At 37.0% G+C, this 17,820-nt stretch overlaps 2 protein-coding genes across 2 annotated transcripts in view; one reads left to right on the forward strand and one right to left on the reverse strand.

Annotated features, from left to right (window-relative positions):
- Positions 1-4,911, reverse strand: part of LOC107602724 (transmembrane emp24 domain-containing protein 1-like) — a 10,231-nt gene extending 5,320 nt beyond the window's left edge. Inside the window, exons 1-3 of the mRNA XM_016295296.1 lie at positions 4,426-4,911; positions 3,429-3,526; positions 621-807 (exon numbers count right to left, since the gene is read on the reverse strand). Coding sequence (XP_016150782.1) covers positions 621-807; positions 3,429-3,526; positions 4,426-4,611 — 471 coding nt within the window. The 5' untranslated portion in view covers positions 4,612-4,911. The remainder of the gene's footprint in view (positions 1-620; positions 808-3,428; positions 3,527-4,425) is intronic.
- Positions 4,912-9,153: 4,242 nt separating this feature from the next.
- On the forward strand, positions 9,154-12,861 carry tnfsf14 (TNF superfamily member 14). The gene is made up of 4 exons (XM_016295266.1): positions 9,154-9,362; positions 11,686-11,725; positions 11,873-11,950; positions 12,470-12,861. Exons 1-4 carry the CDS (start codon positions 9,159-9,161, stop codon positions 12,859-12,861), a joined length of 714 nt encoding a protein of 237 aa, XP_016150752.1. The 5' UTR covers positions 9,154-9,158.
- The last annotated feature ends 4,959 nt before the right edge of the window (positions 12,862-17,820 follow it).

A 17,820-nucleotide genomic window follows, 5' to 3' on the forward strand; every position in this document is an offset into this window, starting at 1 on the left:
CTCGTGGCTGTTCTGTTTTTGTTTTATATTAGGGGGGGGGGGGGGGGGGGGGATCAATTTTATCATAAAATTACATGTTTAAAGCACTAGGCATAGTAGTCTCTTTTGGTGTTCTCAGCTCTCACTGATGTACATTACAAGCTATCAGAATTTCATCTTTTTGGCCATATAAATATTAGCAACTGGACCAAATTACACATTGTTGCTCAGTTTGAGCTCCATATTCTCCTACATCATATTATATGAGCCATAAAGGCTTGGTATATCAAATAATACTCCATTTGTTAAACAAACAATACTCCTACTGTTAAACAATTGATTTTGCTGACTATTATTTCGTATGTCAGGTCTTACAGAGTTAAGAAACCTTATAGCGCCAATATAATGTAAAGGTTTGTTTACTACAAAAGCAATATCTGTCATTTTAAGTACAGTATGTGGGATGAAAATGGTATCAGAACCTTTTTAGAACTTAAAGCATGTTTTCACAATGCAGCTGTGCTTGCCGAGTTCTAGTACTGATTTGATATTTATCATGCACATGATCCACATGTACATCCTACAATACGAAGAACTGTAAACTATAGGCAGATGAATTAAGTGCTATGTGATTTGTGTACCCTGATATCCTCCAGTTTGTACTCCAGCGAGTCCTCTGGTTCAGCCAGAGCAGCCCAATCTTCATCGTCCTCATCGTCCTCCTCTGGTCCATCCACGATCACCTCCATATACACCATCTTCTCTGATATATGGCTGAAGCTGTTGTCAAAGCAAATCCTGTAGTCGCCCTCCTCAGTGGGGTCCACCCTGACAGCAAACCCCCAACACACACAAAGCAAGATTACTATAATGCACATGTCTTGACTTGGAGTAATACTGTGAAATATTAGATAAAAAAATACAATCCACACAATAGAAGTCAATGGTCACTTAAACTGTTTGGTAACAAATATTTTTCAAAATATCTTTTGTGTTCATAGTCAAACCTGTGGAAGCTTATTTCTGGATTAAAACGATTTTGACTTGTTTCCTTGGAATTCTGACTTTATATCTCTAATTTCGGAGAAAAAAAAAAGTCAAAATTACAAGATATAAAATCAGAGTCCAGAGAAACAAAGTCAAAAGAGTGAAATGTACATACAAAATTCAGAGAAAAAAAATACAAAAATTGTCTGAAATTTTTTTTTTTAAATATTCGATGTGAACTCAGAATTTAGAAAAAAAGTCAAACGTACAACATTGTAAACTCAGAATTTAGAGAAAGCCAAAATTCCTAGTTTATAAACGCAAAATTCCAAGAAAAAAAAAGTACAAATTGCGAGAACTCCAGTCAAAATTATGAGAAAAAAGTCAAAATTCCAAGTGCAAGTTTTTAACTCGCATTTCAAAGTCAGAATTGTGATATAAAAAGTCGCAATTACCTTTTTAATAGTTTTATTCTGTGATGGAAATAAGCCTCCATACAAACCGGTTTGGAATGACATCAGAGTAAATAATAACAGAACTTACATTTTTGAGTGAACTAACCCTTTAAGTATGCTTTTAAACGCTTTACTTTTCATTTGACAACCTGGTAAAGCAACCAATTCTGTAAACAGCAACGGTTTTCTGTAAATTCAGCTGTGGTCACTGTCAGCCCTGCAGCAGCAGACAGCATGCAATTTTGCAGCAGAGGACATGCAAATACTGTGGGTTATGCCAGTCCAAAACTATGAGTAAATGTTTCAGCTTTGTGCACTATGGGATATGAAGCTTACGTGTGTATGCCATCTGATTTTCTGAAGTCGGAGACCAATCTGTATCCGTTTGGGGAGATCAGAGTGAAGCCGACGTCCAGCCCTGAGCCTGCAATGACCTGTTAAAATAGGTTAATGGCAGGGTGATTGATAAATGAAACAGCATTCACAACCCACATTTTATTTCTGTAATGTGACATGCATCCGAGTGCAACAGGATAGTCAATGAGGGCAAAAATACACATATATAAATTCAAAATTCAAATTAGAGGTCTCCTATCTCCCACAGACTGATAAAGCAGCCCATTGAGGAGTCAGTGTGCTGTTACTAGAGATAAAGTGTGGCAAACAGTAACCATGTAGCACTAGAGAAACCGTGATCCTTCCAGCAGATGGAATGAGCTTTGGGCCGGGTCAGCTGTCCTGCAGCTGTGCCTGTTTTTAATGTAAAGCGGGATGGCTCCACAAACACACCCCAGACATGTGGTACAGTGAATCTTCAGAGAAAGGTCACAACACAGGGCTGGACTCGAATAACTAAAAGACAGTAGCTTCTGTGAGTAAACAGGACTGGATGAGGATTGCTTAACTCCTTAGTATTCAATTGACTTTGATGTCAATAATATTGAACATCCCACCAGAGCTGTAGAGAAGAACCACACACATGAAACCAAACCATACACACACTGTTCATGTTATATTAGTGCAAATCCTGTAGTCGCCCTCCTCAGTGGGGTCCACCCTGACAGCAAACCCCCAACACACACAAAGCAAGATTACTATAATGCACATGTCTTGACTTGGAGTAATACTGTGAAATATTAGATAAAAAAATACAATCCACACAATAGAAGTCAATGGTCACTTAAACTGTTTGGTAACAAATATTTTTCAAAATATCTTTTGTGTTCATAGTCAAACCTGTGGAAGCTTATTTCTGGATTAAAACGATTTTGACTTGTTTCCTTGGAATTTTGACTTTATAGCTCTAATTTCGGAGAAAAAAAAAGTCAAAATTACAAGATATAAAAATCAGAGTCCAGAGAAACAAAGTCAAAAGAGTGAAATGTACATACAAAATTCAGAGAAAAAAAATACAAAAATTGTCTGAAATTTTTTTTTTTAAATATTCGATGTGAACTCAGAATTTAGAAAAAAAGTCAAACGTACAACATTGTAAACTCAGAATTTAGAGAAAGCCAAAATTCCTAGTTTATAAACGCAAAATTCCAAGAAAAAAAAAGTACAAATTGCGAGAACTCCAGTCAAAATTATGAGAAAAAAGTCAAAATTCCAAGTGCAAGTTTTTAACTCGCATTTCAAAGTCAGAATTGTGATATAAAAAGTCGCAATTACCTTTTTAATAGTTTTATTCTGTGATGGAAATAAGCCTCCATACAAACCGGTTTGGAATGACATCAGAGTAAATAATAACAGAACTTACATTTTTGAGTGAACTAACCCTTTAAGTATGCTTTTAAACGCTTTACTTTTCATTTGACAACCTGGTAAAGCAACCAATTCTGTAAACAGCAACGGTTTTCTGTAAATTCAGCTGTGGTCACTGTCAGCCCTGCAGCAGCAGACAGCATGCAATTTTGCAGCAGAGGACATGCAAATACTGTGGGTTATGCCAGTCCAAAACTATGAGTAAATGTTTCAGCTTTGTGCACTATGGGATATGAAGCTTACGTGTGTATGCCATCTGATTTTCTGAAGTCGGAGACCAATCTGTATCCGTTTGGGGAGATCAGAGTGAAGCCGACGTCCAGCCCTGAGCCTGCAATGACCTGTTAAAATAGGTTAATGGCAGGGTGATTGATAAATGAAACAGCATTCACAACCCACATTTTATTTCTGTAATGTGACATGCATCCGAGTGCAACAGGATAGTCAATGAGGGCAAAAATACACACATATAAATTCAAAATTCAAATTAGAGGTCTCCTATCTCCCACAGACTGATAAAGCAGCCCATTGAGGAGTCAGTGTGCTGTTACTAGAGATAAAGTGTGGCAAACAGTAACCATGTAGCACTAGAGAAACCGTGATCCTTCCAGCAGATGGAATGAGCTTTGGGCCGGGTCAGCTGTCCTGCAGCTGTGCCTGTTTTTAATGTAAAGCGGGATGGCTCCACAAACACACCCCAGACATGTGGTACAGTGAATCTTCAGAGAAAGGTCACAACACAGGGCTGGACTCGAATAACTAAAAGACAGTAGCTTCTGTGAGTAAACAGGACTGGATGAGGATTGCTTAACTCCTTAGTATTCAATTGACTTTGATGTCAATAATATTGAACATCCCACCAGAGCTGTAGAGAAGAACCACACACATGAAACCAAACCATACACACACTGTTCATGTTATATTAGTATGTGATCATCACTTATGACTTCATAAGTACAGTCATTGCACTTTGACCAAAACATGCACCTGTGAACGGAAATGTCCTGCTACTTCCTGGTTATTACTGTCAAGCAAAACTGCAATGTAATGCAGTACTTAATAAGAACCTTACTAATAAATAATATTTAAAAAATGATAAAGCAAAAGGTAGAACACAAACAACCAGACAGTTTACTTCTCAAGCTTGCTGACTGGTGTGGCCTCTCGAGTCATTTCAAATAGGTTATCATTTTAATTAATTCAAATTAAATAACTGCAATACTTTAAATGTTTTATTGACCTGGTACTCCACTTCCATGCTGCCGTTCTTAGTGGCTGTTTGGAAAAAGCACTCGGTTGCTCCGGGAGGTAAAAGGAAAGTGAACTCGGTGTCCTTATTCTGTCCGAATGCGAATCCCAAATCCACGCTGAGCGTCAGAAAGAGCAGCAAACACACTAGGAGACGCGTCTCTTTACACCGCTCCATTACTTTGCTCTTCAGAAACACACTAGAGCAGCTGTTCCAAACAGCCCGTCTGCACTGCGAGCGGCGCGACAACAACGCTAGGACGCTATCATTGCCTTCTACGCTGCAAGAACATTGTTTGGACTCTTGTGAACTTGCGGTGACAATCAGCAGCGCTTGACGTTTGATAGCTTCGCTGATAATGAACGCGTAGTAGTTTTCCAGCGTCGCGTAAAACGCGCAAACAGCCTCATTGATTTGTCCACTGGGCTGCGACGTCGAGATTCAACGCGCGCCTGTGTCGTTGCGTCGCAGTGTGGGATACATTGCATGTTCTAATAATGTTATCATCATGGTGTTATAAGGTTCAGTTTTTCTGTTATAAGACACGTTTGTCTATTTGTATCGTACTCTATGAGAAGCTTGTAGAAGTAGTTAAATCTGGCCAAAGTTTTAGAGCGAGCATGCAATGTCGTAGTCTTTTTTTTTTTAAAGTTTTGCCCCCATATGCCTACAACAAAAATTGTTGTATAGGGCTTAGCTGCTGTACTAAAAACCTTTCTGCAACGCTCTGTGAATGGTATAATACTATAGTGTAACCAGAACCATGTTCTGTATGGGTATAATGCTGAACGTGCAATGTTTTGAAACAAATATTTATGGTTTTAAAACTAACAAACTTATAAAGAACCTTTCAACAAGTGGCTAAAATGAAAAGAAGAGTTCAGATGTAAAAGTCTCTAAAATTTTCATCTAAAATGAGCATTAATCAGGCTTTAGGTTCAGTAATTTTACTTGAATGGCAATGAATGTATAGGTCCTTTTCTATGCAATTAAAGTGAAATAACTGAACATAAATATAGGGAACTGATAAAAATGCTCATTTTAGAGGAAAATTTTAGACGGCGCTTAGAGGCTTTTGCATCTGAACTCTTCAAATATTGTTGCAATTTTTATTTAATTTCATACATCATGATCACCCCAGGAACTAATTTTGATGGTTATACAAATCCTGATATTATAGGCCATGCTTGCTTGGCTTTGGAGTGAATTGTGAAGTTTGTCAAAGAATGACAACACTGGACTTATTAAAGGGATAGTTCACTCAAAAATAGATTTTGTTTTTATCATTTACTCACCCTCATGTCGTTCCTCACTTATAAGACTTTTGTTCAAACACAAATGAAGATAATTGAACTATTCTCTCATCATTTTTGTCCATCCTTTGAAAGGCCACACAGCTAAAATTTTCATTTTTCTGAAGAGACACAATCACTTTATATGATGGCTTAAATTTCATCATCAAAATGTTTGCTTGACACACAAGAACCAGTAAGTGTTGCTCTTGCATGTCAAGTAAGAACGTTGAGCTGATATTCAAATTGTAATTATTTAAGGTTTTTAAGGGTTAGCTTATAATTTTTTTATGTATCTCTGAACAGAAGTGCTTGGTAAGACCCTGCTAGATAAATGTGTGTCAATACTACTGTAGTCTATCAAGGCCTTGATACGGTGAACAGACGGTCAGTCGTCGTTTAGCATCTGACAGCTCAGTTTTTGCTGTGTCTTCCACACCATCAGGCAGTCGGCAACATCATTTAAGTGCATCATTCAACAACATCAATAGCTGGATGTCTGGACTTCAGCATTGGTCCATCTTTAGCCATCTAAGTGACGTGTGGCTAAGTAGGGTGTCCCATTCCTGGAATGTATGCTCTGCATTTAACCCATTCAAGTGCGCGCACACACACACCATGAACACACTCGCAGTGGGCAGCCATTTTTGCTGTGGCACCCGGGGAGCAGTTGGGGGTTCGGTGCCTTGCTTAAGGGTCTCACCTCAGTCGTGGTATTCAAGGTGGTATTCATTCACTCCCGCCACCCACAATCCCTGTCAGGACCGAGACTCAAACTTGCAACCTTTGGTCTACAAGTCTGACTCTAATCATTAGGCCACAAATGGCAGATGCGAGTGTTTCGTATGGCATGTATTCTGCCAATCAATGTTCAGCCAATCAACTTCCTGCAGTGCGAACATGCCAAAAAGTGGGTACTTCCGCCAATAGTTATAGGAACGCTAAAAAAAAAAACTAAAGAGACTAAAGCAAGCAAACAAACAAGTCAAGAGTGCACAGATTTAATGATTTTAATGTTACAACTTCAGCTCACCTGAGCATTTACAATATGCAAATACTTTAATAACGACATGGACATTTGTAATGAAGAAACTGAAAACCATTTGAAATGATAAGGAAGCGATGATGTTTATGGTTTGTATAGCCACAGTCCTAGTTTCACTAAAGCCAATAGAAGGCAAGCCTGCAACCATTAGCCAAAAAAAGTGTAACGGCTAATGCCAACGGAAAGGAAACCAGAGGCCGTTTTTTTTTTTTTTGAATGGATGTCAATGGAGGAGAGGCTTCACTACGCTGAATAAACAGCTTTTAAAGGGTTAGTTCACCCAAAAATGAAAATTCTGTCATTAATTACTCACCCTCATGTTGTTCTAAACCCGTAAGACCTCTGTTCATCTTCAGAACACAAATTATGATATTTTTGATGAATTCTGAGAGCTCTCTGACCCTCCCATAGACAGCAATGTAGTTACCACAATCAAGGCCCAGAAACATAGCAAGGATCCATGTGACATCAGGGGTTCAACCGTAATTTTACGACGCTACGAGAATACGTTTTGAGCGCAAAAGAAAAAAAATAACGACTTTATTCAACATTTCGTCTCCTCCACGTCACCCTGGTGCCATTTTGGAGAATATCCATTGAACGTAAACAGCGTATGCTATTCTGTGTCAACTGCGCCACAAGGAGACGAATTGTTGAATAAAGTCGTTATTTTTGTTGTATTTGCATACAAAAATTATTCTCGTAGCTTTGTAAAATTACGGTTGAACCCCTGATGTCACATGGATAATTTTACCGATCTCCTTGCTATGTTTCTGGGCCTTGATCGTGGTAACTACATTGCTGTCTATGGGAGGGTCAGAGAGCTCTCAGAATTCATCAAAAATAACTTAATTTGTGTTCCGAAGATGAACGGAGGTCTTACGGGTTTAGAACGACATGAGGGTGAGTAACTAATTAATGACAGAATTTTCATTTTTGGGTGAACTATCCCTTTAAGAGGAAACGGCTTATCATTTATTGAATCGTCAGCATATCTGCTAATCTTCTATATGTTTTACACTAAGCAATACTTTTGGATTGAACTATTTTTAAGAGTTTACCACAAAAAAAAGCTGTTTTATAAGAGAAGTCACTGACTTTTTTGCGACAGGTGGGATTCAGTTTACGGCACTTCTCATTCATTCCTATGGTATCCGTAAACGCCGACTGAGTGTCGTGCAAGTCTGCCTGAAAGTCAGTGGCATCAAGGCTGTAATGTGATTGTTATGGCACATGTGATCCAAGTTAGCCGTTACGCTTTCTCCAATAGTAAGTAATACAGACCCTCTCATATCCCTATAGTAAGATAATCTCTGGCTTCAATTTTCCTCTTTAAATGACAAATACAGACTACTGCCCCCTATTGGTATGGAGAGTTATTTCCTCTCGCGCAGGCACAGAATGTACATTCTACGTAGTTGACCTTTGGATGTAGTCTTTGACGTGTGTTCAAGTGCAACTTTTTGGCCCAGACGCAGGTGACAACACATTCAGCTTTCATCACCACTAGCTCTTTGATATCAGTTTCATGTGTCACAAGCTAAGGCATGAAATCAAAAGTACATAAGGACTGAATGAATATTCTGAATGCGAGACAGCTCTCTCTCTCAGTCTGATTGCAGTTTTATTTTTGTCAGCTGAAATATACTTGTGGTTATTGTTCTAAATATAAGGATGAAAAAGAAAAAGACTACATCAGCCTGCATAGAGTATCACTACTCTATTGTGTTTTATTGCTCCAAAATGAACTTTCTGTCTTTTTCCTACAGCAAAGTTACTTAAAACTTTATTACAGCTAAAATTACTTCAAAAAGTGTGTGAGAGTATGTGTGTGTTGTGTAGAGTAGGGGAAGCTGTGGCTGAGAGCTGATGCACAGGAGAGAGGAAGGTGTGAAGGGGTGGGCCTGTTGCATGGCCATGAACATGCATTTATCTGCTTGTGTAGGCATTTGTGTGTTCCACGTCTTTTCTGATTCCCATTTAAGTAGATTCCACTTCCAACCCACTCAAATGGAATATGTCACGTTCTGAAAGACAAAAGATCTGACACTTTATCACTGATTACTTTTTTTTTCTCGTTTTGAAAACTAGAAAATTTGATTTAAATGTTGCACTTATTTCGTCCCACGTTTCTCAAACTTGTAGATTTGACTTTACCTGTCACTTGAAATAATTTAACAGGAGATTTTGAGAGTGGTCTGACTTTTTTTTTGGCCCCACTGGAGTGTGCTTTCTCTCACCGTCCGCCCACCTGTGGGCTTTATGAGTGATGGTTATCTTTCACTCTCACTGTGGTCTTGCTCTCACTGCGTTGCAGTGGGTCTTCTTGCACCTCTCTGGATGTGCAGTTGTCATCTCTGAAGTGGCCAGAGACGGTGTGTGTGCACATGGCTCCGGGTAAAGTATTGTATCCTTCAGTATTCGTGGTGGACAGTAAAATGAAGCCCCCTCCGCTGCCCCCCAAGCCGGGCCGTAGACAGCGGAAGGATGCGATCCAGACTCTACTGGTGATCCTGGTTTGTGTGGCACTGTGTGGCATGGCTGTGGAGGCCTGTTTCATCTACCATCTGTTCACATCAAAAGAAAACTCTGTAAGTACCATTTGGTCCAACTTTCTGAAGCATCACCGTCTTGTGTACTTTCATTCGGCATTGTACTTTCACTCACACTATCAGTTCATCTAATCTCAGTTCATCTTTTGTTCATCAGTTCTTCTTTCAAGTTCTCTTCTTTCCTGTCTTCTGTTTCTCTTTTACATGAAGAATGTACAGTAGATTATGTTATTTGGTTGTTGACCTCATCGTGGTTTATCACTTTTAGCTACTTTCAGTTATCTGAATCAATAAGATACAAATGACTATAATTGAACTATAACTGTGTAAATATATATTTATTTTTAAATATATATTTCTGCTGCTCTTTTGAACTTTCTATTCATCAAAGAATGCTAAAAAGAAGTATCAGTTTTCACAAAAATAAGCAGCAACTGTTTTCAATGTTGATAATAATGAGAAATGTTTCTTGAGCAGCAAATCAGTATATTAGAATGATTTCTGAAGGATTATGTGACTCTGAAGACTAGAGTAATGATGCTGAAAATTCAGCTTTGCATCACAGGAATAACTTGCATTTCAAAATATATTGAAATAGAAAACATTTCTTTTACATTTCAAGAATATTACTTTTTTTATCAAATAAATGCAGCTTAGAAAGCATAGTGAATAATTATTTTTAAAATTAGACTACATTTACTCCAAACATACATACATTTACACACAGACACACACACACACATATACAGACATATGCTGTCATTATGGGAAGTAAACATCCTCCAAATACTACGAAATTACACAATTCATTAATGATGTTCATATTTCGAAACTTTTCACTTAAATTGCAAAACAAAAGAATTTCACTAATTTATCCGTGAAAATAGATTGTATGTAGATTAAGATGTTTCCGTCAGGCTCCTCCCTTTACATGAAACTTGCAGAAATGTAGCTGGACAGCTGGTGCTCAAACCACATGGCGTGCTGTGGTTACCTGACCTAGACCTAGACCTAACAAATGCAGTTATGGGAAAATGGGTCTTAACCAACCTGCAACAGGTTTATCTGATATGACATATTAGTGTGACACAAATTAAGCTATGTGGGCGAAACACAACTGAATGCCAAGTCTTGTTATTTAAAATACAAATAGTCATGCTAACGCTTTTTTTATTAAATTTTTTGCTTTGCGTATTAGGAGTGTAGCTTGATAATTTTACGTTACTGTTTTTCATGTTTTTATTGTACACATGCAACCAAGCGAACATAATGGTTGCTCTTTATAATTTCCTCGCTTGCTTTGACACAATCTGTATTGTATAAAGCACTATATAAATAAAGGTGACTTGACTTGCACTGAAGTAGTACTGAAGTAGTGACAGATCTTTTCTTCCGTATTGTGACGTAAACCTAAATTAGATGGATTATTGGAAAAGAAAAGAGGGTGGAGACTTGGTTCTATGAGTCGGTTGTTTGTTGAATGTTATGGTGCGTTCAAGTCATGTCGGATAGATCGTATTTACGAGTTAAACGCACATGAACACCACCACAAAGTCGTTATTACGAGTGGGAAACTCGAAATTTTCTTTAAGCCCTGAGTTTCCGAGTTGGGGGCGGGTCAATGAGAAACATGGCGGAAACGATGGATGCAACGTCTGTAGTTGATGGTAAATTGTTGTTTAAATTGATAGTTTAGTTGTCCTATAAACTTAAATTGGTCATGTTCTTGTTACGCAGCTAGTTAATGAAATCCAAGTAAAAAAATGCTATCATTTTTTCACCTATAGGTGAAAATTTTTTTGATTTGCCATGTTGCATGTTGCATTAAGCTAACAGCTTTTTTTAATCTCTGTATTTTAGCGTTTGTGGATGCTGAAAATCAGTTATACTGTCACCCTGGTCTAAAAAAAATATTAAAAACGCAAAACACACCTGATGCGAATTCTTTGCTCTTCATTTTCGATAAGCAGAGTTAACAGACCCTGTTGTATTTTCTTGTAATTTATTAAAAGAAGGTACACCGCCATCTTGTGCCGACTAAACTGACTTGAACGCACCTGACGTCCTAATTACGACTTGTCAACTCGTAAGTACGAACGTCCCAGGAGGACTTGAACGCAGCATTAGACGTGGCACTCAAGGCAGATGAATGCGAGCTTGAAATGATGATGATGAAATTATGTTTTTTTACATTAACTAAAGTGCAGGAATTTGCCACAATTGATGCAACAGCAGCCCATGATACATCATTGTAGTATCTCTGATGTGGTAAACCTCAAAAGGTTTTTGCAGACTCTTGGCGTTTGAACAATCAATATGAAAGATTCATAAATGTAAGATTCTTCTTTTCAATCTTCCGCAGACATCTCCAGGTGAACCACAGATTGGCATGAGAAAACAAGGTAAAGATCACTCAGCTAGTCTGAAGTGCCACAAGTTTACTTTGATGCATTGCACCTTTTATTCTAGGTAAACATGGCATATGAACAATACTAGATATTGCACTTAAACCTATGATCATTTCTTTCTTTCTTTTTGGAATATCACAGGGAAAGACCATGCTGTAACCCCCAAACAAAAACCGCTTGGAGAAATGAAGCCATCAAAACCAATGGCACAACTGACAAGTAAGTTTACAGCTGATTTATTTTTTTTAGATGTCTACACTCTAATAAAATGCTGGGTGAAATACAACCCAGTGCTGGGTAAAATAGGGACAAACCCAGCAATTGGGTTGTTTTGACCCAGTGGTTGGGCTACTACCTGGAAGGTTGGGTTAAACATTTAACCCAACCGCTGGGTCAAAACAGCCCAATTGCTGGGTTTGTCCCTATTTAACCCAGCATTTTTTAGAGTGTAGTTTATTTGTCATCAATCACAATCAGTGACTAGCAATCCAATGTTTATTCACTGTTAATACTTCCCAAGTCAGCAGAACTGAATTATTACAAATAGAAGTATGGGAATTATTCAGTCACCAAAAGTCTGCATGTATGCTGAGCACCTGTTAGCGGGTCTTACTTCACTATCCACTGTATTTTAATGACAAAATGTACACATGGGATCACGAAAGAGCAAATTCATTCAAGAGTGTCGAAACATTTGAGAGCTAATGTATATGACGCTCTTGCTGTCCTCTCCTTTAGCTGGTCAGGTACCTGTAAATGGAGTCGTGCTGTGGCATGAGACTCATCAATCCATTCTTCACCATGTCAAACACAAGGCAAATGAGGGCAAACTCATCATAGAGAAAGAAGGATATTATTCCGTCTACTCTAAGATCAACTTCAAGGAGGACAGCATCGTATTCAGCCACTCTGTACTCTGGGAAACGCTTCGATACGTAGGAAAGGAGATTTTGCTTCTCCAGTCATCTAGGTTACATCCTAAACTCCCGAGGTTGAGAACCATAGACAACAGCTACCTAAGCGGGGTGTTTCATCTGTACAAAGGTGATGCTGTCTTTGTCAGGGTGAAAAACTGTACACTTGTGTTGTCCAATGCTGCTGAGAACTACTTTGGTGTGTTCATGGTTTAAATGGATTCTGCAGTCAGACTGTTACCATTCGACTGATGTGCAAGATCTGATGGAAGACTAAACTGTTAATAATAACTATACTTAGTTTCCCTTTAAAACTGTACCTTTCAAGTAATTTTTCTAACTGAAAACAAGCTAGACACTTGAATCTGAAGGAATCAAACTTTTTCTTGTTCTTTTAAGATAAGAAGTTCATTGTATAGGATAGATAGGACAGGATATTTTTTCTTTATATATATATATGTATATATATATATATATATATATATATACAGTATATATACCTTGTAATGTTTCTGCCTCTTTCTACTTGTTGTTTCTTTGTGAGTTATTTGTGAAATTTACTTACTAGTTTCTATATATATACAGTATATATATATATATATATATATATATATATATATATACACACGGTATACTATAGTGCTGTCAAATGATTAATCGCATCCAAAATAGAAGTTTTTGTTTACATAATATGTGTGTGTACTGTGTATATTTATTATGTATAAGTACATACACATACAGTATATATTTTGAAAATATGTACATGTATTTACATGTACATACTTACATTCATATAATTTAAATTATATATAAATATATTTAATATATAAACATATTTTTTCTGAAATATATACACGCATGTGTGTGTATTTATTTTGGATGTGATTAATCGCAATTAATCGTTTGACAGCACTAATATATATACATATATATGTATATATAAAACATCCTTGATGTTTATTTTAATTTGATCTTTACAGTTTGTGTGGCATATTTAGCATAAATAGTTTTGTGAGCAACAAGTGTCTGAAATAAAAAATTATAATAACTGTTCTGGGAGATGAACATGAATGTTTCATTGCACCTTTAATTTGCTCAAGATATAAAATAATACTGCTGCGATATTTTGCAGTTCCTTTTGTATGTTGCTTTGCACATCTTAACTTACTTTTTTATTATTATTCTTATATTTAATTAAATGATATGTATTTTTGAAGATATTTCTCACATACAGTGGGGACCAAAAGATTTTTTTTTTTTTTTTTAATATATATATATATATATGCAATTAAACGGAAGCATTGAGAGAGTTGAAGTGTGTAATGATGATAGTAAACACTTGCTCAGTTTGTTTGAACATCCTGATACAGCAACATTGACTCCCACTCAAACATGTGATTGCAAAATAAAAGCACAAAAATGCAATACAATACAGATTGTGGTTCAGACTTTTGGATATATGTCACATTAGGTATAGGAGTTCATGTATCTGGATCTGCACAGGGGCAGTCATTTATTTGACTGATCATTATCTTTTTGCATCAGCTGCATAAAACTTTATTTCAAGTTTTTGAAATGAATGTTTACTGTCTACATTTCCTACTCAAAATAAAGCTACGACAAACCACAGTCTGCTCGTCATTATGTGCTGTTAGATAATAAGCATTGTGTTGATTAGTCACTTGCATGCAGATCCGCAATGCTGTGGTTTGACCTTTTCCTGCTCGTCCACTACAGTGTCACTTAAACCTTGCTTTACGAGCAATTTTTTTAAATTCATAATGCAAATGTTTTTTCTGACTCATCTTATCCTTTGATCTCCTCGGTGCGGAGAGACTTGAGTCATATGTCTTTTGAGATGTAACCTGTTCATATCTGTCAGATGACACCAGCGAGCCGCAGCAACCGACATTTCAAGAACTTCAGTGAAATGAGTTTGGAGAAACGCTCGGGTGTGCACACAGCTGCGTTTATCACTTGAATCAGTTTTATTTTATCTTATTCTAAGAAGCTTTTTTTTGTGGACGCCCACGCTGCTGTGTATTCTTAGCAGAGCTAGTAAACTGCAGAGGAAATGGGGGTGGGGGACGCTACCCGTGGACACAGGTACGAGTTTGGCTGTTTCGCTGACTCAGATCTGTCTATCTGAAGACTGAAGCTTCTCTAACAAGCTTGATGGAAGATTCCAACCAACACAGCAGCAGTAGCAGTAGCAGCAGCATATGATGTACACAATTTAGACAAAGTGAATTGGTAGATCCAAACTTTTCATGACATTATCACTTTCAGAAAAGAGTTTGGTGGTTTTGCGTAGTCAGATGATATTTGATATTGTGATGTCAGAAACGGCTTTGAGTGGACTGGTTCTGAATGGGAAGGTCTTCTTGCGTGTGCGTTCGTACATCCATAGACTTTTCTTGTGTTGGTGTGTGCATATGTGTTGTGTATAGTTCCTTTGTGGGTGTATGTGATCCAGTGTATGTGCACATTAGCATATTTAGCCTTTCTTCTGTTTTGGTAGGGTGAAACCAAAAGTTATTTGACTGGATTTTCCTGCCCTTTCAATTTCCACTACATATAGTATCTGTAAAAGGTGTGATTTTGCTTTACATAGACTGACGATTAAGATCAGAAGTGTTGCTAACAAGGATGGTGTTAATGAAAAAAAAAAGTTTTGCAAATTAAAAATAAAACACAATGACGACTAAAATTCAAATTTCGTATCAAGTTACTAAACTTATTCACCATACAAAAACAACAACAACTGAGTTTCTTAAGGGAATAGGTCATCTCGGTCACTATTTGCTCCACAATCATCATCGTAAAAGCAGACTTCGCATGATCTTTGTGTGAGGAACAGAATTCAATTGAAGTCATTACTCACTCATTGTTGACTGAATTCAGATTCAAAAACAGGACCTTAAAACGTGACATGCTGGCTTTGCAGAGATCATTGAGACCAACATGCCATCTGTTCTCGTGTGAATGTCATATGCCAGTTTCAAAATGTGCAATAGAATTGAGAGCTGCAGCGAATGGGAAGATCTGATTCATAATATAAATTTCAGTTTACTGATCACGCAAAGCTATTATAAGATATTTTTAGAAGATACAGACAACAGCATATTGGGTTGAAACAACAATAAGTACAGAATTTAGAGTAAATAATCAATTAAAATATTTATTTACAAAAAAAAAAGTTAACAGTTTAACACAAAGGAGCTTAATCTGAGTGCGAAAGAAATTAAAAGGGTGAATTTAGGCCTTTCGACAAACCGGAAATTTTGGTTACACTTTACTTGAAGGGGTGTGCATAAGACTGACATGACACCTTCATAATCATGACATGACACCTACATAATCATGACATGACACATGTCATGAATATGAAGGTTTTGTATGCATGTTTATGACAACTGTCATTAAGTGTCATTCGCTCAGTTATGTCATTTTTAATGCAAAGATGACATTGTTTGAGATGTCTCTGTTATGGGCTATGATTAGGGGTAAGGGTAGGGGTAGGGTTAGGTCAAATAATGTCATATTTGCATTAAAAATGACATAACTGAGCGAATGACACTTAATGACAGTTGTCATAAACATGCATAAAACCTCCTTCATATTCATGACATGTGTCATGTCATGATTATGAAGGTGTCATGTCAGTCTTATGCACACCCCTTCAAGTAAAGTGTTACCGAAATTTTTACTTTTGTCATTTTATAGTGCTGTCAAACGATTAATCGCATCCAAAATAAAAGTTTTTGTTTACATAATAGACCTATATGTGTGTGTGCTGTGTATATTTATTATGTATGTATAAATACGTTTATATATTAAATATTTGTATATTATATAAAATATAAAAATGTAAATATATATGTAAATACATATATTTTCAAAATATATACTGTATGTGTGTATATTTATATATTCATAATAAACACAGAAGAAACACATATATTATGCAAACAAAAACTATTTGACAGCGCTGTCATTTTATAAAATTTTTTTTTTAAACGGATGGTCCATTGCTGCGTTCCAAATGGGATAAATCCACCTCCAAAGGATACTTTGAAGCAAGAACAATTGTGGCCGCTTTATTGAACGGTCGACCCATAACAAGTGCTGAAACCTGGGGCAAGTTCAAGCTCAAACCGGTGTGCACCGTTTTGCTACGGTTTCCGGTTTGAACGACATGTTTCCTGGAAATGGTGTGCAATGGGGTTTGAGATACGTTTTCTCTTGTTTGGTGGGTGTGTCAAACATGTCAGCCCAATCAGCAGCAACATGTATATAAACCACGCCGTATTAAAGAGACAGCTCGCACAATGTAACTAACATCCAAATAAATTCACAAGAGCAAGAATATTGTTTAATACTATATTAAAATACTATGCATATTTATATATTTTGCTATTGTATTATGGAGTGACACTTTCATAAACTTTTCTATACTCCTCTGATTATATAATGGTAAATATTACAATATCATAGCACAACAACAGCAATCAGCAATAATGATAAGCCTAATACTCACAATAAAAATAATAAGGTCATATAGATCATAACACAGTCTCGGAGGTAAGAAGTTGATTATCCTTCACCTGAAATGCGAGGCGAATGTTGGATCACAATAATTAGGAACCACAGTTTCCACAAATCCCTTCATTTGATTGGGATGTTCTCTTTTATTGTGGAGGGCAAGGGCAGTGACTGTAACATCAAGCGTATTTTACAGTATTAAACACGTATTTATATCGATTTCATCAGGCTCCGAAAATTCTTCAAAAAGAACACAAAGAATGGCCTTCTCAGCTGCCATAGTTGTAACTCTTGCGTCATCAGAACAGAGTGTTCAACGCACCAACGTTTCCGTTTAAAAAACGTTTTGCACCGTTTTTGTCAGGGCTGAACGCAGCCCTGGCTTCTACAAAAACAGGCCCGTCAGAAGTCAAGTCAAGTCACCTCTATTTATACACTGCTTTATACGACACAAATTGTCAAGAGTCAAACAGGAAAATAGTGTCGATAGTGGACAATAGTAAACACTCAATTTTTCAGTTAAAGTCATTTAATCACTAATTCAGTGATGTCATCGTCCAGCTCAGTTCAGTTCAAATAGTATCTGTGCAATCAAGTCCACAATTGCCATAAATTAAGTGACCCCAACTA

Source organism: Sinocyclocheilus grahami, unplaced genomic scaffold, assembly GCF_001515645.1.
Source record: "Sinocyclocheilus grahami isolate Dianchi unplaced genomic scaffold, SAMN03320097.WGS_v1.1 scaffold333.1, whole genome shotgun sequence".
Classification (NCBI taxonomy): domain Eukaryota; kingdom Metazoa; phylum Chordata; class Actinopteri; order Cypriniformes; family Cyprinidae; genus Sinocyclocheilus; species Sinocyclocheilus grahami.

Coding starts and splice junctions, on each gene's coding strand:
- tnfsf14 (XM_016295266.1), top strand. CDS start 9,159: ATGGCTCCGGGTAAAGTATTGTATCCTTCAGTATTCGTGGTGGACAGT. Junction 9,363..11,685: donor TCACATCAAAAGAAAACTCT/GTAAGTACCATT, acceptor AATCTTCCGCAG/ACATCTCCAGGTGAACCACA. Junction 11,951..12,469: donor ACCAATGGCACAACTGACAA/GTAAGTTTACAG, acceptor CCTCTCCTTTAG/CTGGTCAGGTACCTGTAAAT.